The sequence below is a fragment of the Vipera ursinii genome (genome assembly GCF_947247035.1).
Source record: "Vipera ursinii genome assembly, chromosome: 1".
In the NCBI taxonomy this organism is placed as follows: Eukaryota; Metazoa; Chordata; class Lepidosauria; order Squamata; family Viperidae; genus Vipera; species Vipera ursinii.
Window position 1 is genome coordinate 328,546,097 of NC_139512.1, and position 16,386 is coordinate 328,562,482.

The window sequence follows — 16,386 nt, forward strand, 5'->3', positions numbered from 1 at the left end:
CTTAAGATTTTTTTAAAAAAAATCTTTATAACATGAATTTTCTCTCACATACTTAATCATCTTCCAAGGCCTTCTGCCCAAGTCACATTCTTTTTATCAATAAAATAATTTTAAAATGGAAATGAGGGGGAAGAGACGGATAAGGGGAGGGACCGATACAGGTTAGTAATATTTTAACCTGAGAGAGAAGCATTCTCTATGATTAAGATGAATGTTTTAAACTCTCCTAGAGCAAAATAAATTTCAGTTCTATGATCACTCTTTCTTTTTTTTAAAAAAAAGGTGGGCTGAGGAGGGGATCGAATGATGATTAACTAGGATTTGTTGGGTTTCTTTGTTTTTGTTTTTAGGTAGCCACTGTTGTGAGAAATATAATACAGAGTTATCGGCTAGGTCCTAAAGGACTCATTTACATTGCCCAGTGCGAAAGTTGTCCTACAAGTTTAGAACAAGTAGTTGCCACCAACATGGCTTAAATATATTCAAGGCACTCAGATTTCCATTTTAAACCAAATGATAGTACACATTTATCTTTTTTGCTCTCATTTCCTCATTTTTCAATTAAAGACTTATCTCCCCACCAAAAATTAACTGAAATTGTCAATGTTTTTAAAGACAGAAATCAAAGTAACAAGGAATGTTTTTTTTCCCTTTTCAGTGTTATCTGTCTATCCATAAAGGGTTAATTCAAAGCACATTTTCATTTATCTGTTAAAACACAAACATGGATATGATAATATTACAGAATGTATGCAGCATGGTTGGTTGTTTAAAAATACTTGTTTTGCTTTTCTCTCTTTTTTCCTGGAACATCACTGGAAACAGCCATGGTGCTGTGCATGTGTGTGAAAGATCTTTTTGTCTGTTTGCTCAGCAAAGAATTTGGGGACATTTTTTTTTAAAAAAAACAGTCATAACATACCATACATGCTGTCTAATTTTTAAAAAAATCAATAAACATACACAACATGTAAATTATTGCACAAGAGAAAGGCTCAAAGTTTGCGTAGTATTGCCCCAATACAGATCATGCATTCAAATGATGAAAACAGAAAAGAAAGGGAAAAGAAACAAAACGAAAAAGGAAGATGAAAACAGGTGTGCTGGTGACAAGCACTTTCTTAATATCATTCTTAGCTTCCAATATTTTACTCACAAGGGACTAGAAAATCTCTACACAGGGGGCCAGGAATAAATTGGGGGAAGGAAGGAGAAGGGGTCAAGTTAATATACCTCTATTCAGTTTTTATGTCATTATTCAAGACTCGATCACTGTGCCATTTTTTCATGTGTTTTTCCAGGGTACTGTACACGCTAAAAGGCATCTTACAAATTTCACATTTGTAAACGTCCTTCCCCACCTGACCATGCGTTTTCATGTGCCTGGTGAGTTTGCTACTCTGGGCGCAGGCGTAGTTACACAGCTCACATTTATAAGGCCTTTCCCCAGTGTGGCTTCTCCTGTGGACAGTGAGGTTACTACAGTTCTTGAAGACTTTCCCACAGTACTCACAAGTGTCGCTGCGTCTGCCCTCTTTTGAACTAGGCCTTCCAGGGCCTGGACCACTAATATGCGGGGTGCTCCCTCCACTTCCTGTACCGCTGCGGCCTGATATCCCTCCATCCATCTCCCCGGGAGGCGTCGAGAAGCGTAAACTTCCATTTTCAGAGGAGTGTTCTGAGGAGGAAGCAAAAGGCGATTGTCGGGAGTCTCCAAAGTTGAGGAATGGATCTTTTAGCTGCCGAGAAGCAGCATACCCAGCTAGCCACTGGGAGTAAACATTTTCAGTGTTAGGCATAGCTGTCGTGGGAAGGTCAAACTCCTTCTCAAGTTTGATGCGTTTAGAAAAAGGACTTAGGGAGCTTGGGCTACCCAAGAGCAGCTTTTTGGACAAACCTCCGGAGGCAGATTCACCAGGGGAACACCCCCGACCATTAATAGCACCATCATCGATGCGATCAGATTCACCAGCTACTGAGTCTTCATCACATGTATCTCTATGCACCTCAGATTCAGATAAGTGCCCTCGTTTATGTTTCTCACCAAGAACCTGATGGAAAGCCTCACTGAAGTGCTGCATGGAACTCAGGACCATCCCTTGCATGACATCCGGGATAGAACGATTCTCCTCAATAGACCGGGAATTGTTTTCATGGTGCCGAGCTGCTTCTAGATTGATGCCAAACCCATAGTCTGGCCTTTCATTTTCAGTCAAATCCTCCTCCTCTTCTTCTTCCTCCTCTTCTTCCTCCTCCTCCTCTTCTTCCTCTTCTTCATCCCCATTTTCTGGAATAATATTGGAATCATTCTCACTTTTAAACTTAGCCACCACAGATTTGAGGGCACTGCTAGCACTGCCAACAAGGTCACTGGTTCCGGGCTCTGGGGAACTGGCTGTAGAGAGGCCATCATCTGACTTCACAGTCATTGGGGAGGATTTGTGCATGTGTGTTTTCATGTGGCGTTTTAACTTGCTTGCTTGAGTGCATGCATGGTCACAAAGGTTGCACTTGTAGGGTTTTTCTCCAGTGTGGCTTCTACGATGGACAACTAAGTTGCTCTGAAATTTAAAGGTTTTCCCACAAAATTCACAGGACTTGGATTTGATAGGAGGCTGAGAAGGAGGAGGAGCAGACTGAAGAGGAGGAAGAGGAGGTGTTGCCAGAAATGGTGGCTTGCTGCCTGGCTGGAATGGTTGTAGTAACCTTTGCATAGGGCTGGGCCGGTTCGGTGACAATGGTGGACTAGAGGTGTTTCCAGCTAACTCCCTAAGCCGCCTGGAGAAATCCATAGCTGGAGGCTCCATGGCCATAGGGTTGAGTCGCAGCACCCTGTCGAAGGCACTGGGGTGATGGGTTGCAAGAGCCATTTCTTCAGCACCTAGGCGTTCTATGCGATGTGGATCCAAATGATGTCTTGGAGGGGGACTAAACAAAGGAGGTGTGGGAGGGAAACGCCCTTCTCCAAGACCTGATGCTTCTCTCGCGACTGACCCAGGTATTCTAAGAAGATTAAAAGGATTATTGTCTGCAATGTGAATCCCATGGAGTGGTGGCTGAGAAGGGCATTCTGCACCTAGTCCTGATGGGATACCAACCCGGGGTGTCAGAGGACTTCCATGTTCACTTTCTAAGTAGATTCTTAATCCATGAGTGTTCTGTGCATGTTGCAAGAGAAACCAGGCGCTGTTGAATGGCTGTTTACATGTTGTACACGTGTAACTGCTGGGTTCATCTTTACCTGAAAAACAACACAATGGTAACATCAATCTTTTAATTATCAAATTATTTCTAACATCAAAAGAAAAGTTAAGTTTTGTTAAACAAAAGTGTTTAATTCTGGCATTTGTAATGGCCAGTACAGTACCTTCAAAGCCACCTGTATTTACTGCCACAATTGCCCAGAACATAAGGGTTCCTCTCAATTAGACAAATCCTCTCACATGGATTTGTCTAATACTGTTTTAAAGCCCCTGAAGCCAATGGCCCCTTACTGAGGCAACAAATCTCATCAATCATTCTTCTGACATTTATGGGAGGAAAAAGTCCCTGCTTGTTTTCTGTATATCCTGCATAAATACATAACTTTGAATTCATGCATCTAACAATCATTGGAATTTAGATACTTATCTCCTTAATACACTTCTTTGTTGACACTGTTAAAAATATCAATTACTGCAGTACTATATAGAACCATCAACATCAATGATTAAGCTCTGTCCTAAACCAGCATAAACATACTTACTGTGTGTACAATCCTACATACCTGAGAATAAGTCTCTTATTCTGTGACTCACATTTTTGAGTAGGATTGCACAGGATAACACTACTAGGGATTGTAATTTAAGCACAAAAATAGCATTAATTCAGCTACATTTTCAGTTAACTTCAAAAATTTTAAAGAGACTAATTCAATATAAACTTTACACTATAAAGTTGGTTGTGCAATGCCTTAGATTTGGTTAGGAAGAAATATTTTGGAGCAACTCATTAAAAATAATTTTGATTTCTTCCAGGATCACATGACTACTGTGGGGAAATTTCTACCACAATTGTGCAATTCTGCAAACAAATATGGCTACTTTAATTGTGACTAAATGTGCTACTCTGGCTTATTCTGAAGCAATTTTCCTCAATCAAATCTAAAATACTGCACAGCCTTAACTACAAAGCTTACTTTAAATTTTTAAATTAATTTCCTATTATTTCAGTCAAATGTTGTTAAAGAGTGCAGACAACTGCACTCATGCTTACCTGGCACTATGTCCAACTGTTTTCAGTGGATCCTACTCTTGAGTAAGTATACAAATAATTATTGCCTATAGATGCTTTATACGCATACTGACTTTAAAACAAATATTTTTGAAATAATATAAAATTTAATTCTGGGGGTACTGATTGTTAATCACATAGGAGTAGAAATTGCTTTCTACTATCAGTTTTATTTTACAAACATATGAACATTAAAAAATGGAAGTGAATTCCATTAAAATATTCCCTGATTAAACAGTCAAAATAAAACTGTTTAAAATATATATGATACAATAGGAGGTTTTTTTTAGAGGGAGGGGAGTTGAAGTGACCTATAACACATACATTGCCTCTGAAAAAAGGGCAAATTACATATATGCTAGGAATTTTGAAAAGGCAAATAAAAATATATTAGTTCAACTCTCACATGAGGTGAACAAAAACAACTACTGAAATTGCAGTTTTTCTAGAAAAATATTAAGACCGTAAAAAGAGAATTTGATATCTTAAAATAGTGATGCCTAGCTGCATAAGTTATTTAAATATGAGTTGTTTCAGTAATCATTTTAGTGGACATTTCTCTACTTATTTTTAATTTCATTTTAATCAATTGTCTTATAAAGAGTCTGAAGTGCTGACCACAGTTTTCCCCCTTTTATATTCTGAATAATCCTGTTAGATAGATGAGGTTGAATGAAGGTATCTGATGTAACATCTTCCACTAATCTTTGAGACTGAGAAAATTTCGGACACTTCTATACCTGGTCTGATATCTCCTACAAGCCAACTGGTTCTCCAATCTACAACAGTTTAACCATCAATTAGCTTATGGATGACTGAGTACATGCAAGTGTGTGTGTGTGTGTGTGTGTGTGTGTATGCTTATCCAGCATCAACTAGATTTCTATGTGGTGTTCTTATGTTTATATGCAAGTGGCTAATATAAATATAAATATAAAGTGGTTTATATGCTGGCTTGTAAAAGTTGTATATATATGTATACATACATCTATATCTTCTCTGTCTGTCTTGGGCCACAATGGCTCAGTGGTTAAAGCAACTGAGCTTGTCTGCTAAAGAGCTGCCAGCCCTGGTTTGAGACCCAAGCTCTGCGCAACAGGGTGAGCTCCCATTACTTGCCCCAGATGTTGCCCAACTAACAATTCAAAAATCAAACCTGGCAGAAATGAGAACAACTTCATCCTTGGTGAGTTAATATAATCGTTGCATCTAGTTAGGGTTCAGTTTCCTTGAATATTTGGGTAGGGTTTTTTTAGCAATCTTTTTGATATACTCTAACTGTTCTGCCTTAAATTATTTTACCATAGTTTTCCTAGTATTACTTGTAGTGAACAGGCATCCTTAAATACACCAGTGAGCAACCCATGGCCATTCTAGTGCAGAATATGAAACATATGGAACATCGTAAACTAACAATTCCTCTGGTAAGGAAGAGATTAACAATGAAATTTGGGGGAGATGTCTGAATATACAGTCTCATATTCCCAGCAAATTTATCTTGAAGTAAAAACGAAATCTGCCTCTGCAGATTCCATTAATCTTGTCCAGTAATGCTGAAGACACAGTACTCACACAAATATTATGAAACCTTGATATACGTATTCAAATGACTAATAACATGTGTCTGAAATTCATATTTTACACATTTCCTGGAAAAAAAGATTGTTGCGTGAACATAATTGTCTCATAAACACAGAACTGATGGAGCAGAGAAGTGCAGTTGAACAAGGCCAACTCCATCACTGCGTGAAATGAAGCAGATATTTGAAGCTGCAGATGGGCAGAGCCTACTTCCCACTTCCTGTTCTTTCAACTGGCTACCCACAGCAGTCCTTTCATTTCGTCTTAAGTTAGGAGTAGAGAACTATGGCCTTTTTTTTGATTTGTGGACTTCAACTCCCAAAACTTCTGAGCCAGCCATAAAGGACCATAGTTTCCCACTTCTGGTCTAAGACAAGTGATCTTGGGAATGGTTTATTATCCTACTAGTTTCCCTATAGCCACTGTTATGAAATGGACCTCAGAATGATGTACACATGAGGCATCTGTAGTACTTGTGGACATTCAACGTGGCTACTTCACAATGTCACTTGGAAATGATATCTAAAGAGCAGCTGGTCCTTGGTGAAACATTGCTAAGGAACAAGTATATGAGAGCAGCAATTTCTCTCTGTTTCAGGGAGTGGGTCTTCTGAGGTTATAGCTGAATCCAAAAGCTGTACACATTCCTCTGCTCTTGCAGGATCTGGACTCTGCCAACAGCCAGCATACAGTCCCTGGTACTTCTTCCCTAATAACAATAACCACCTCAAAATGAAAAAGGTTCCCCAATTCTGTAGTTATAAAAAATGCATCTGATTATTAGGGCATAGTCCAAACTCTATTTTCCAGCAATTCTCCATAATGTAAAGAATTTGCATTACAGGAAACACACTGAAGTTGTTGAAAATATGCTAGTCAGAACAGAGTGTGTTGAGCAAGACATGCCAACAATTAAAATCTGTATAACACTGCATTACATGAGCTGATTGCGAAGTTATGACTTGATTGTTTTGCTAATGCATAAAACTGCCAACAGTTACCGGAGAATAGTGTATGTTCATGTGAGGAAACAAGAATATGTGCTTTGTTAAATGCCCCTATAAATACATATTGTATTAGTCTTTGAAGAACAAACTGGATTTACAACGGTATTTGACTGCACTATGTAATTATATAATGACCCGTAATTTACTTTATATCAGTATTTATATATAGCCCACTTATGGGCAAACCCTCTTACAAGATTAGACAGCAGATGCCAAAATGAAATTTCCAAATACATGCTTAATATATCTGCAGGTAGAAAAGAGGGAGAAAAACATGAAGCGCATGGATTTGATCTTCATTATTCTTGTTTTCCTCTTTACTTCAATGATGAAAAAGAAAAGTTTATAAGATTTTCATTATGTAAGGTACTGAATAAACGACTTTGGGAAATGATAGGCAGGCAGCATTACATCAACATCTACTGCAACTGACAATTAGTGTCGTCCCCCCCACCAGAACCTTCTTCAAGTTTCAGTTTCTCTATTATTATATATTTAGTCTGACAATTTGAATTGAATGATTTAAAAAATAAGAAAGAATCAGACATTGCTGGCAGGTGTTTACCATTTTTGTTGCTTAAAAAAAAAGCTTTTGAACAATATTTAACATTTCATTCTTTTGCCAGTGCCAGAATTTTAATGAACCACGTGTTTAGCACAGGGCACTGGAGACCTTGGCAAATAAAAGGATACATCTTTGAAAAGAAAGAAACATGAGCATGGAGATTCCCATAAGCTTGTTGGTAAGATTTGGGTAAGGGTCTAAATGGAAATTAAGAACAGCAAACTTAAATTTAGGGAATACAATGCAAAGGCAATGGGCAATGCACTTAAATTTTATTTTGCTGTTGAAAACTGTTTTTTTAAAGGAAAAAAAATCTTGCAGCAAGTGATGCCATTAGCCTCCAGTCTACTAACAATACAATACTCTCCTGCTTAGCTGGTTTATATATTAGGTCAGTGGAAATAGCACTGTGTCTTATAATGAGGATACAACACAGTTTTTGTAATTGCATTTTAGCATTCCCATCAACTAGATATTCTGGATCAGAAGGGCAGCTGGTATAATCATAATGTCAATGAGAAAGGCTGTTACAGCAGAGAGTAAAGATTACATGGGGGGAAAAAGCAGCTTTGAAACTGGTAATTATTACCAGTCCACTAATAGCAAATGATGCATTACAATTTTACCGTATAATCTGTTATTTCATTCAGCTTCTTGTCAGGGCACTAGATTGTATTACACTGTTCACAATGCCAAAATTTCTAACCTACAGTCGTCAATAAAAATGTTATCTTCCGTAATTCAGCAAATGACTTTCTTAACAGCATATTCAACTGTTCTAAAGGCTAAAGTAAATTTTATATAGCATTTTTTTAAAGTCACTTATTTACTAGTATAAACATAAAATATATTTCTTTATTTGCTAAGATAAAAAATAAATTCCCATTTTTTGCCATTCCTGCTTGGTAAGGGAGTGGGGGGGGCGCGGAGTAGAGGAAGAGGGAGAGAACAAGAATATGTAAGCTGGGACAGTAAAACAGTTTAAATCCATGGGTGATTTACCACCTGCTTTGAAGAAACACAATTTCTAATTTGTCTATTAGTAGTTGATTAATTATGAAAGCTATTGACTGACCATTTTACCTCCTGGAGATATCTCTATCAGTCAGTGAAGGATTTCTAATGCATTAAAGATTAGAAGAAAAATCCAGCTAAGGCAAATGCAGCAAAAAGTCAGCAAACTTGTACTAGGTGAAGAAAAGGTGAAATTGCAATTTTTTGTTTGCACCTTTTTAAACTTTCCACGCATACGGCAAGTGCAAAGGGACAAAATATCTGGTAGTTTAGCCCTCTGCTCATCAAATAGTAACTCCACAATGCTTTGGCACTTTTCAGTGAGAGACAGACACGATAAATACCGGGATTTCTCAGATTTGGGGAATTCTGGGAATTGAAATCCACACATCTTAAAGTAGCTGAGGTTGAGAAATACTACATTAAATAAAGAACACAAGGAACTACGCCAAAGGATAAGACATCAGAAAATAAAAAAGCCAGGGTGAAGACATGGGCAGCCAATATAAAGATTAAATATAATACATTCCCAGTTCCATTAAATCAATTTAAATATGTAATATAATTACTGCTCAAGAAAATAATATTTTCCTTCTTTTACATTAACATTTGCACCCTAGAGTGGCCCAGTGAATAGAATCCAAGACTTTTTAGGGATGGCATACATGCAGTCCTGAGGTTCCAAGTGAGTATCTCTGCTGTAAGTTCATGGAAAAAGGTATAGAAAAGTCTATAATGCTTCTGATTTACTAGGTCCTGATGAGATTCTACAAACATCAGTTACACAAACATAACAAATTATATATTATCATATACCATTCCACAAAATTCTTGGCATGTGAGACCAGGAAAGGGGTCTAACATTATTTGCAGTACAGCAAATCCAAGTAGCAACTTAGCTAAATGGCTCATGAACACCATCAAGTTTGCAACCTCGCCAATTATTAAGTCAGGTGACATATTCAATAGGACTCACAAAAACTTAGCCTCTGAAGGTGCTTCTGGTTGTGAATAATAGGTCATTATCACTAGCTTGAGGACTTGTAGAAGGAGGTGTTCCCTAGCCCTGGTGGCTGTTTCAGACATTGTACCAGATTGTGGTGCACTTGGCTGTCAGCCAGTTCCCTCTGGTCCCTGAGTCACTAAAGTCCAAGCTTGGTCAAGGCCCACTGCACAATTTAAAACTTCACTACATAAAATAATGTAATTTATATCAATTATATATAATTTATATAAAATCCTATTTAAGATTCTCACAGCCTTTTCATCCCTAACTTTTCAGAGGCCAAATGAAACACATCCATTTCAGTAAAAAAGCATCCCCAAATCATTTCCTGGAGTAAAGCACTCTTTTTATCCTTTAGTACACAGCATGCCAGAAACCGGTCCACGCAAACAAGCAAAGCCTCATCCGTGGGATGCAGGGAGGTACATCGGGGGTCTTCAAATTTGGCCCTTTTATGACTTGTGGACTTCAACTCCCAGGATTACTCAGTCAGCATGCCTGGCTGAGGAATTCTGGGAGTTGAAGTCCACAAGTCATAAAAGGGCCAAGTTTGAAGACCCCTATGGAACATGAATCACACCTCCTCCGGTCAGCAGAAAAACCTCTCCACGGAACTGGTTCCTGGTGCCCAAAAGGTTAGGGGCCTCTGTGTTAGTACACAAATTTGGGGTATAATTTAAACACAATAAATTTACTGAGGTTATTATGAGAAAATGTATATATAGGGAAGTACCATTTGGACTTCCTTAGCAACACTTTAGAACAGCTGCTTCAAACTGGCTGGCTTCAGATATTCAAGCTGGTTTCAGATATTTTAGACAAATTAAACAGAGGAGATATAATTAAAATGAAACTCTTGAATATACTTCAAGTATATTCAGCTTATAATTGTCTTGTCCTTCGGAAGCAAAATATATGTGGTACAAATCATATTTATATTTGCCTATGGAGGCTTGGGTGAAAGCCTGTATGAATTTGATTCCCAGCATGTAAACAATACAAGCACTACTCACTCATGGTTCCACTTCTTCCATAGAGTAGTGTCTTTTTATCAGTAAGATTTTTGGGACACAAATGGGTTGTATAGCTCAGACTAAGTGAAAGTGCATTATTGCTTAACAGAAGGTATACATCTATGCAATACATGCACATCCCTCCATGATGAACTAAAAAAGGATAGTATGCATATGAACTTCCATGTCCCTTTTTTTCCTTATTACCATTACTTGTAATCAACTATCAAGAAGCCTACACAGAGGCTTACTGACAGAATATCTGGGGAGATGGCTGATTGAAAAGCAAGAACCATCTATATATTTTCCATCCTTCTGCTCTTGAATTAGATATTACCTCAATGCAACCATTTATTTTTCAGCTAAAAGGCTTTTCGCATGCTTAACATGCTGAACATCAACAGGCCTCTGTGTATTTTACAATTCCATGTAGCCCTGGAAGTATCACTGAATTCACATCCTGGGCATTTCAGCTTACCTTTAACACAAGCAAGTTTTTATCTCTAAAGATTGGAGAGATGATTTTGAAGAATTAAATCCCAGAATTACCAAGATAAATTTCAGGGTTTTTAATACTTAAAGGCTTCAGTACTTTGCATAGTGCCTTCCAGTTTCCTCTCTTGAGCATGGACCTCTCCTCTCTTAACCTAGACACAGAATATCATTTTACATCCAATTTATATTGTTCCATTTGATATTTTTCCTGCACTAAAATTATGAGCCCAAGATGATGTTACGGGAAACAGTTTCAAGATAACCTTCAAATGCTAGCACCTTCGAATAACAGTCAGAATTGTGTGGTATTGATATCAATTTTGCTCAAGTGCAGAATTTGGGAATGGGCCAAGAATTCAGCACTGGTCCATAAGGCTTCAGAAGCCAATGACTGAAATTTTCTGGATCTAGGAAAGGAATTATATTACAATTTCAGAAGACTACATGTTCTCACTTTTAAACCATTTGAAGCTTTTTATATCCCCCTGGAATGATTAGAAACATTTGTGTTGATGAGGGTGGGGGGGAGTGTCAATGAGGATTTGAGCAGAAAGAACAAACATATGGACATTCACTTGTTTTATATAATTTAAACAGACTGAAGGATTCAGTTTTTCTTCATGCACTGTTGAATTATCTCAGCACATTTTTATTTCATTTGATTATTATTTTTAATTAAGCACTCACATAGAGACCTAGGAAAAAATATTCTAAGTTCCTTAATGCTACATGTGCAATGGTGCAGATTATTCCACTATTTGAAAATAAAACAATAGGTTACAGCTAAGAGACAGCTGGAACAAACCCAGGCCAAGCATGATCGAAGACTATCCTATTTAGCAAATCATGCTAATTTAGCCAAACTGAAGCACTGTGTTGCCAAGATTCAGCAGACCTTTACTATTTACTATATGGATGGAACTTTCTCTAAAGTGCCTCAAAATTATCACCAGCATGAGGTTTCTGGCTTATAAAGAAGCTTTTCCAAAATCTGTCAAGAAAAAACAATTAAGTGTCTTTTATTTATTTTGTTAGATTTATATCTCAAGTTGGTTTCAGGAGTTCTTGGCACTATACACAGAACTCTCTCCTCTCACTTTTCCCCACCACAAACCTGGAAAGTTAAGTTGGGCTGAGACAGCATCACTGGCCAGCAGTATTCCAGTTACTTTATTGGCTCATCCAGTGAACTTCTAAGGACAGATCTGAATCAAAGTCTCCCTGATGACAACCCAGCATCTTAACCATTATTTTACCAATCACCCTAGTCCTCTGTCTAATAAAAAAAAACTCCTACACCTATATAGTAAGCTTGGTTCTCACAAAGAACAGATCAGTGGATCTATCTGCATTTATTCTATCATATTACATATCTGAACATTCGTATCAGTCCTGACTGGGGTAGGAGAATTTATCAGAGAAAATCCCACGCCATATTCTGTAGATAAATTATTGTTTGTTTTAATTCTGGATTCAACTGAATCACTGCTTGCAATACAAAATGGTGTACTTGAGATATAAATTGATTTCCTCTTTTGCGAAAATGCTGTAACTGTTGCCTGTGTTTGCCCTTCAGCAGATAATACTCTAACCTAGTGTTTATAAGCTCTCTTTGTAGCTTGGGAACAGTGCAGCTCAATAGGAAGACAGTTTTAATACCTTCTCACTTAAAAAAAAATCACCCCATACCAATTATTCACTCTTCCCACCTGAATCACTATTCAACAATATAAAGATTGCCTTCATCTCAACATAAATGAGAGCAACACATTAAGGATTAAGGAGTTTAATGTGAGCAAAGGAAGGGAGTAAAGTGAGTTTCAGCTGTCATTTGTAATTACTTAGACTTACTTTCAGCATATTCAACATAGATACTCCCCTCCACCCCCTGCATACAAGATAGAAATGCAAAACAACTTTGAAAGGATGTAAAGAGTTGAGCAATGCATACCAAATCCTAGTACTACCAGCTTCTTTGATTCATTCTTTTAATTTTCATCCCTTACTAAAATTTCACTGCATGTACCATGAGTTGGCAAATCCAACTGAATGCAAGTACTGTAGTACTATGTTTGACTGAAGCCAAGTGGGAGCAACTATCAAACTAGGCTACTTCTAGCATTCATGTCACATGGCTGCACTGTTCTAGCAAGACTGGATCAATGGGCGAGAGCCACCTGGTTTTTTTCTCTGCCCTGCCAAAGTACCAGAAGGAGGAGGGGGAGAAACACACGGTGTTTGCTCCTAAGAGCCAGGAAGGGAAACAAGAACATGGAGGAGAGAGTGGGCCAGACAGAAGGGCCCCTGCTGTGCCACCTCCTTCCCTGCCCTGCTGTGCATACAGACCTGCCAATTCTCTGACTTTCAACACAAAATGCAAGTTTTAGAGTATCTCCCTCTCTCTCCCAAACTTCAATGGTTTGCCTTTATTCTAATAGGTTCTATCTACACCAAACCATAACCAGTTCTTGGACATGAAGGTAATTCTGATGTTATCACAAAACAAGTATTCTGCAATTAAACTCCTACAATATCTTCTCAGGGCCCTGAACTTCCATGCAAGTTTAAAAAATATAATAATGCTGTTAAGACAGATAGATGATGAAGTCAAAAAACATTCACACCTCACTTAATAATGAATGGAACTTGTACTCAAGCTTCTTTCTACTCATACACAGACAGGTCTGCACACTGCAATCTGAAGTGGGAATTGTGGCAGAGTTCTGAGGTGTGTGTAAAAGGAAAAGAAACCTTGTATAGTCTTATCTATATTAAAGGGGAATGGGCACACTCAGCACCTATCAATCTAAGAACAATAAAATGAGAACAACCTGTTTTAATTGTGCTCAGAAACAGATATGCAATCGGAATAAATGTTTGTTTCCTGTATTGTATCTGAAAAGTCAGAATTTGGAAAAATACTGATTTTGACCGTTTCAGACAGGACTGAAGAATGGAATAAAATGGGAAGATGGATATATGACTAAATGATATGTCAGTAATAAATGGGTGTGGAGGAAGGAGATTTTGACAATGGGATGAATCTACTTTTCTGACACTCTGTTTACTATCACTGGGTTTTGGAAGGAGAGTTTGTACTGTAACCTGCATGTAATTATGAAGACAAATAACCATGTAACAAGATCTTTTTCATGAATGCACAAAACAAAGCAAATTCAATTACTAGAATGCATCATATTATTAAATATACTATCAGGCCTAAGTGTTTTTACTATTTGCATTCATTTATTTTTTTACAATACCATTATACTCAACATATATTTTATAATAGAAGATTGATACCACAATCCTATACAGAGATGTCAGAAGGGCTCTTTCCAAATAAGTTGCATGATAACCACATGCAGCTTCAATTTGCTGTTATCTCACTAAATTTGGTGAGATGTTTGTCAGTAGATAGGTATAAAATTATCCAAACAACATCATTCAATTGTTTTACTCAAATGACTTGCTTCACTCAGCTTTTCTAGACAATTCCACGCATTGTTCTAATAATCACACAACAGGCTTGATAAAACTTCAGTTGCTTGTCTGGATCTGGAAAAGCAGGAGTAATCAGAATTAGCCAAGCATTTGTACAAATTGTATTTGGTTTTGTGGATCACAAATTGTGTGTGTGTTTTTTAATGACCAAATAAAAGGAAGAACCAATCCATCCATAGCCTTAAGAAGAGATTTAAAAAAAAAAAAAAGAATAGCAGTCATCAGTATAGGCTAGAAAAGCAAAACCAAAGTAGGGCCAGCTGGGAAGAAATGATACAAATTACATGCCACTGCTGAAGGGAAAGCAATGGGGATGGAAGTGAGAGGATAAAGTATTTAAGCACTTAATTCTGCCAAATCAGTAATGGAATGCTATGTACGCCAATATGCTAATAAGCTTTGTGAAAGCTTTCCTTATTTGAAATAGTAAAGAGAATGTCCAACATGTTTTAGTATTTGTACACAATTGGCATTTTAGGAGAACTAAAAATCTAGCATTTCCACTGCTGCATAGCTTCTGTTACGTTACTTCAGAAATGTCAGAGTTCCAACCTGTGTAGAATGAATCAGAGAAATGGCTACAACTTGTACCAGTGCGTGTTCTTCTAGGAAGTGAAGGAAATGGGAATAGGAAAGTTAGTAATGAGAGCAAGCCAGGTTACCTTACTAAGAATATGATTGTATCTCTAGAAAACTGCAGTATATCCCTTGCTGTTGAGGCTTAGTCAGAATTGGGTACAAAGTCTTTCTACCTAGGGTTCAGGGGACAAACATGCTTTTCACTGTATAAACCACAAAAGGAGGAACTGAGATCAATTCCTGCAGTAGGGAAAAAAGGAAGAAAGTGGAATAGTTTTGTTTCAGATTGCCCAGATTAAATCATGTTCATAAGAAAGAAGTGGGGCAAGGCTGTGATTTCACAACTGCTTACTTAAGTGACCATTTACTGTATATAGTCATTAAGAGGCACAGACATAAGCAATCATTTTGAAAGACAGGACAATAGAAATACATGATTAGGAAATAATTCATCAAAAAGTATTTTTAGAGGAAAGATGTGATCAAAAGCTATAGTCCTTACTTTTTGTTTTTCTAGAGGGCTATTTTAAGAATGCAACCTGGTTGAAGGGACTCCTCTTTAAACAAATGTATGTTATCTGACAATTTGTTATCAAATTTTGACCTTCTTTCTTCCTGCACCAACTCCTTAGAGCAGGGGTGTCAAAATGCCGGACCATGGACAGGATGTGTCATCCAGAAGCCGCGCCCACCCCATTGCTGGCAATGGCAAAACCGTCCCAATACGTTGTGCGATGTCACGTGACATCGTGAGTTTGACATGTCTGCCTTAGAGGATGACTGAAAGAATTTTTTATCAGAAACGTATAATGGCTGCCCTCAGTTTTTTTTAAACTAGGTATTTTCTAAAACTCAAAAAATAACATTTTCAGAGCTCACCATGACAAGAACAACATATGATCTTTCTTGATACAGCAGACATTCAGAAGTTAACAATTTCCATCAAAAAGAATATCACTTTTTACTATTCTTTTCACATGTTGATACTCAGTTGCCTTTCACCTTTTGAGGCTCACAGCATGTACCCACTTTCATCCTTTAATAAAAAATAGAAGCACAGCAATAGAAATAGATAAGAAAATTAGAATCTTCTAATAAGTTACCACACAGGAAAACGGATAGATTTTAAATAAGATAGAGAGCAATCATGATAAAATCAGAATGAAGAATTAAGCATAATAAGAAGACGCGAAAGAAGTCTTAGCCATTCCAAGATTAGTAAAAATGTATGCTGGTCAGCAGATAAAATTTTTAAAATGTGATTGGATTAAAAAGACAAGAGGTTTCAAATTTAAATGAAATGATGTAATGAAAAATATTGTCTTAGTTTGCCAAAACTAAGAATAAAAT

General features: G+C 37.4%; 1 protein-coding gene across 3 annotated transcripts in view; it reads right to left on the reverse strand.

Annotated features, from left to right (window-relative positions):
• Positions 1-16,386, reverse strand: part of BCL11A (BCL11 transcription factor A) — a 187,323-nt gene that overhangs the window by 14,171 nt on the left and 156,766 nt on the right. For 2 of the 3 annotated variants that reach the window (XM_083348427.1, XM_083348428.1), the window contains one exon: positions 262-3,241. In XM_083348427.1, coding sequence (XP_083204553.1) covers positions 1,236-3,241 — 2,006 coding nt within the window. In that variant the 3' untranslated portion in view covers positions 262-1,235. Of the gene's footprint in view, positions 1-261; positions 3,242-16,386 lie in introns of those variants that run through there. The other variant, XM_083348429.1, reaches the window with a different exon arrangement.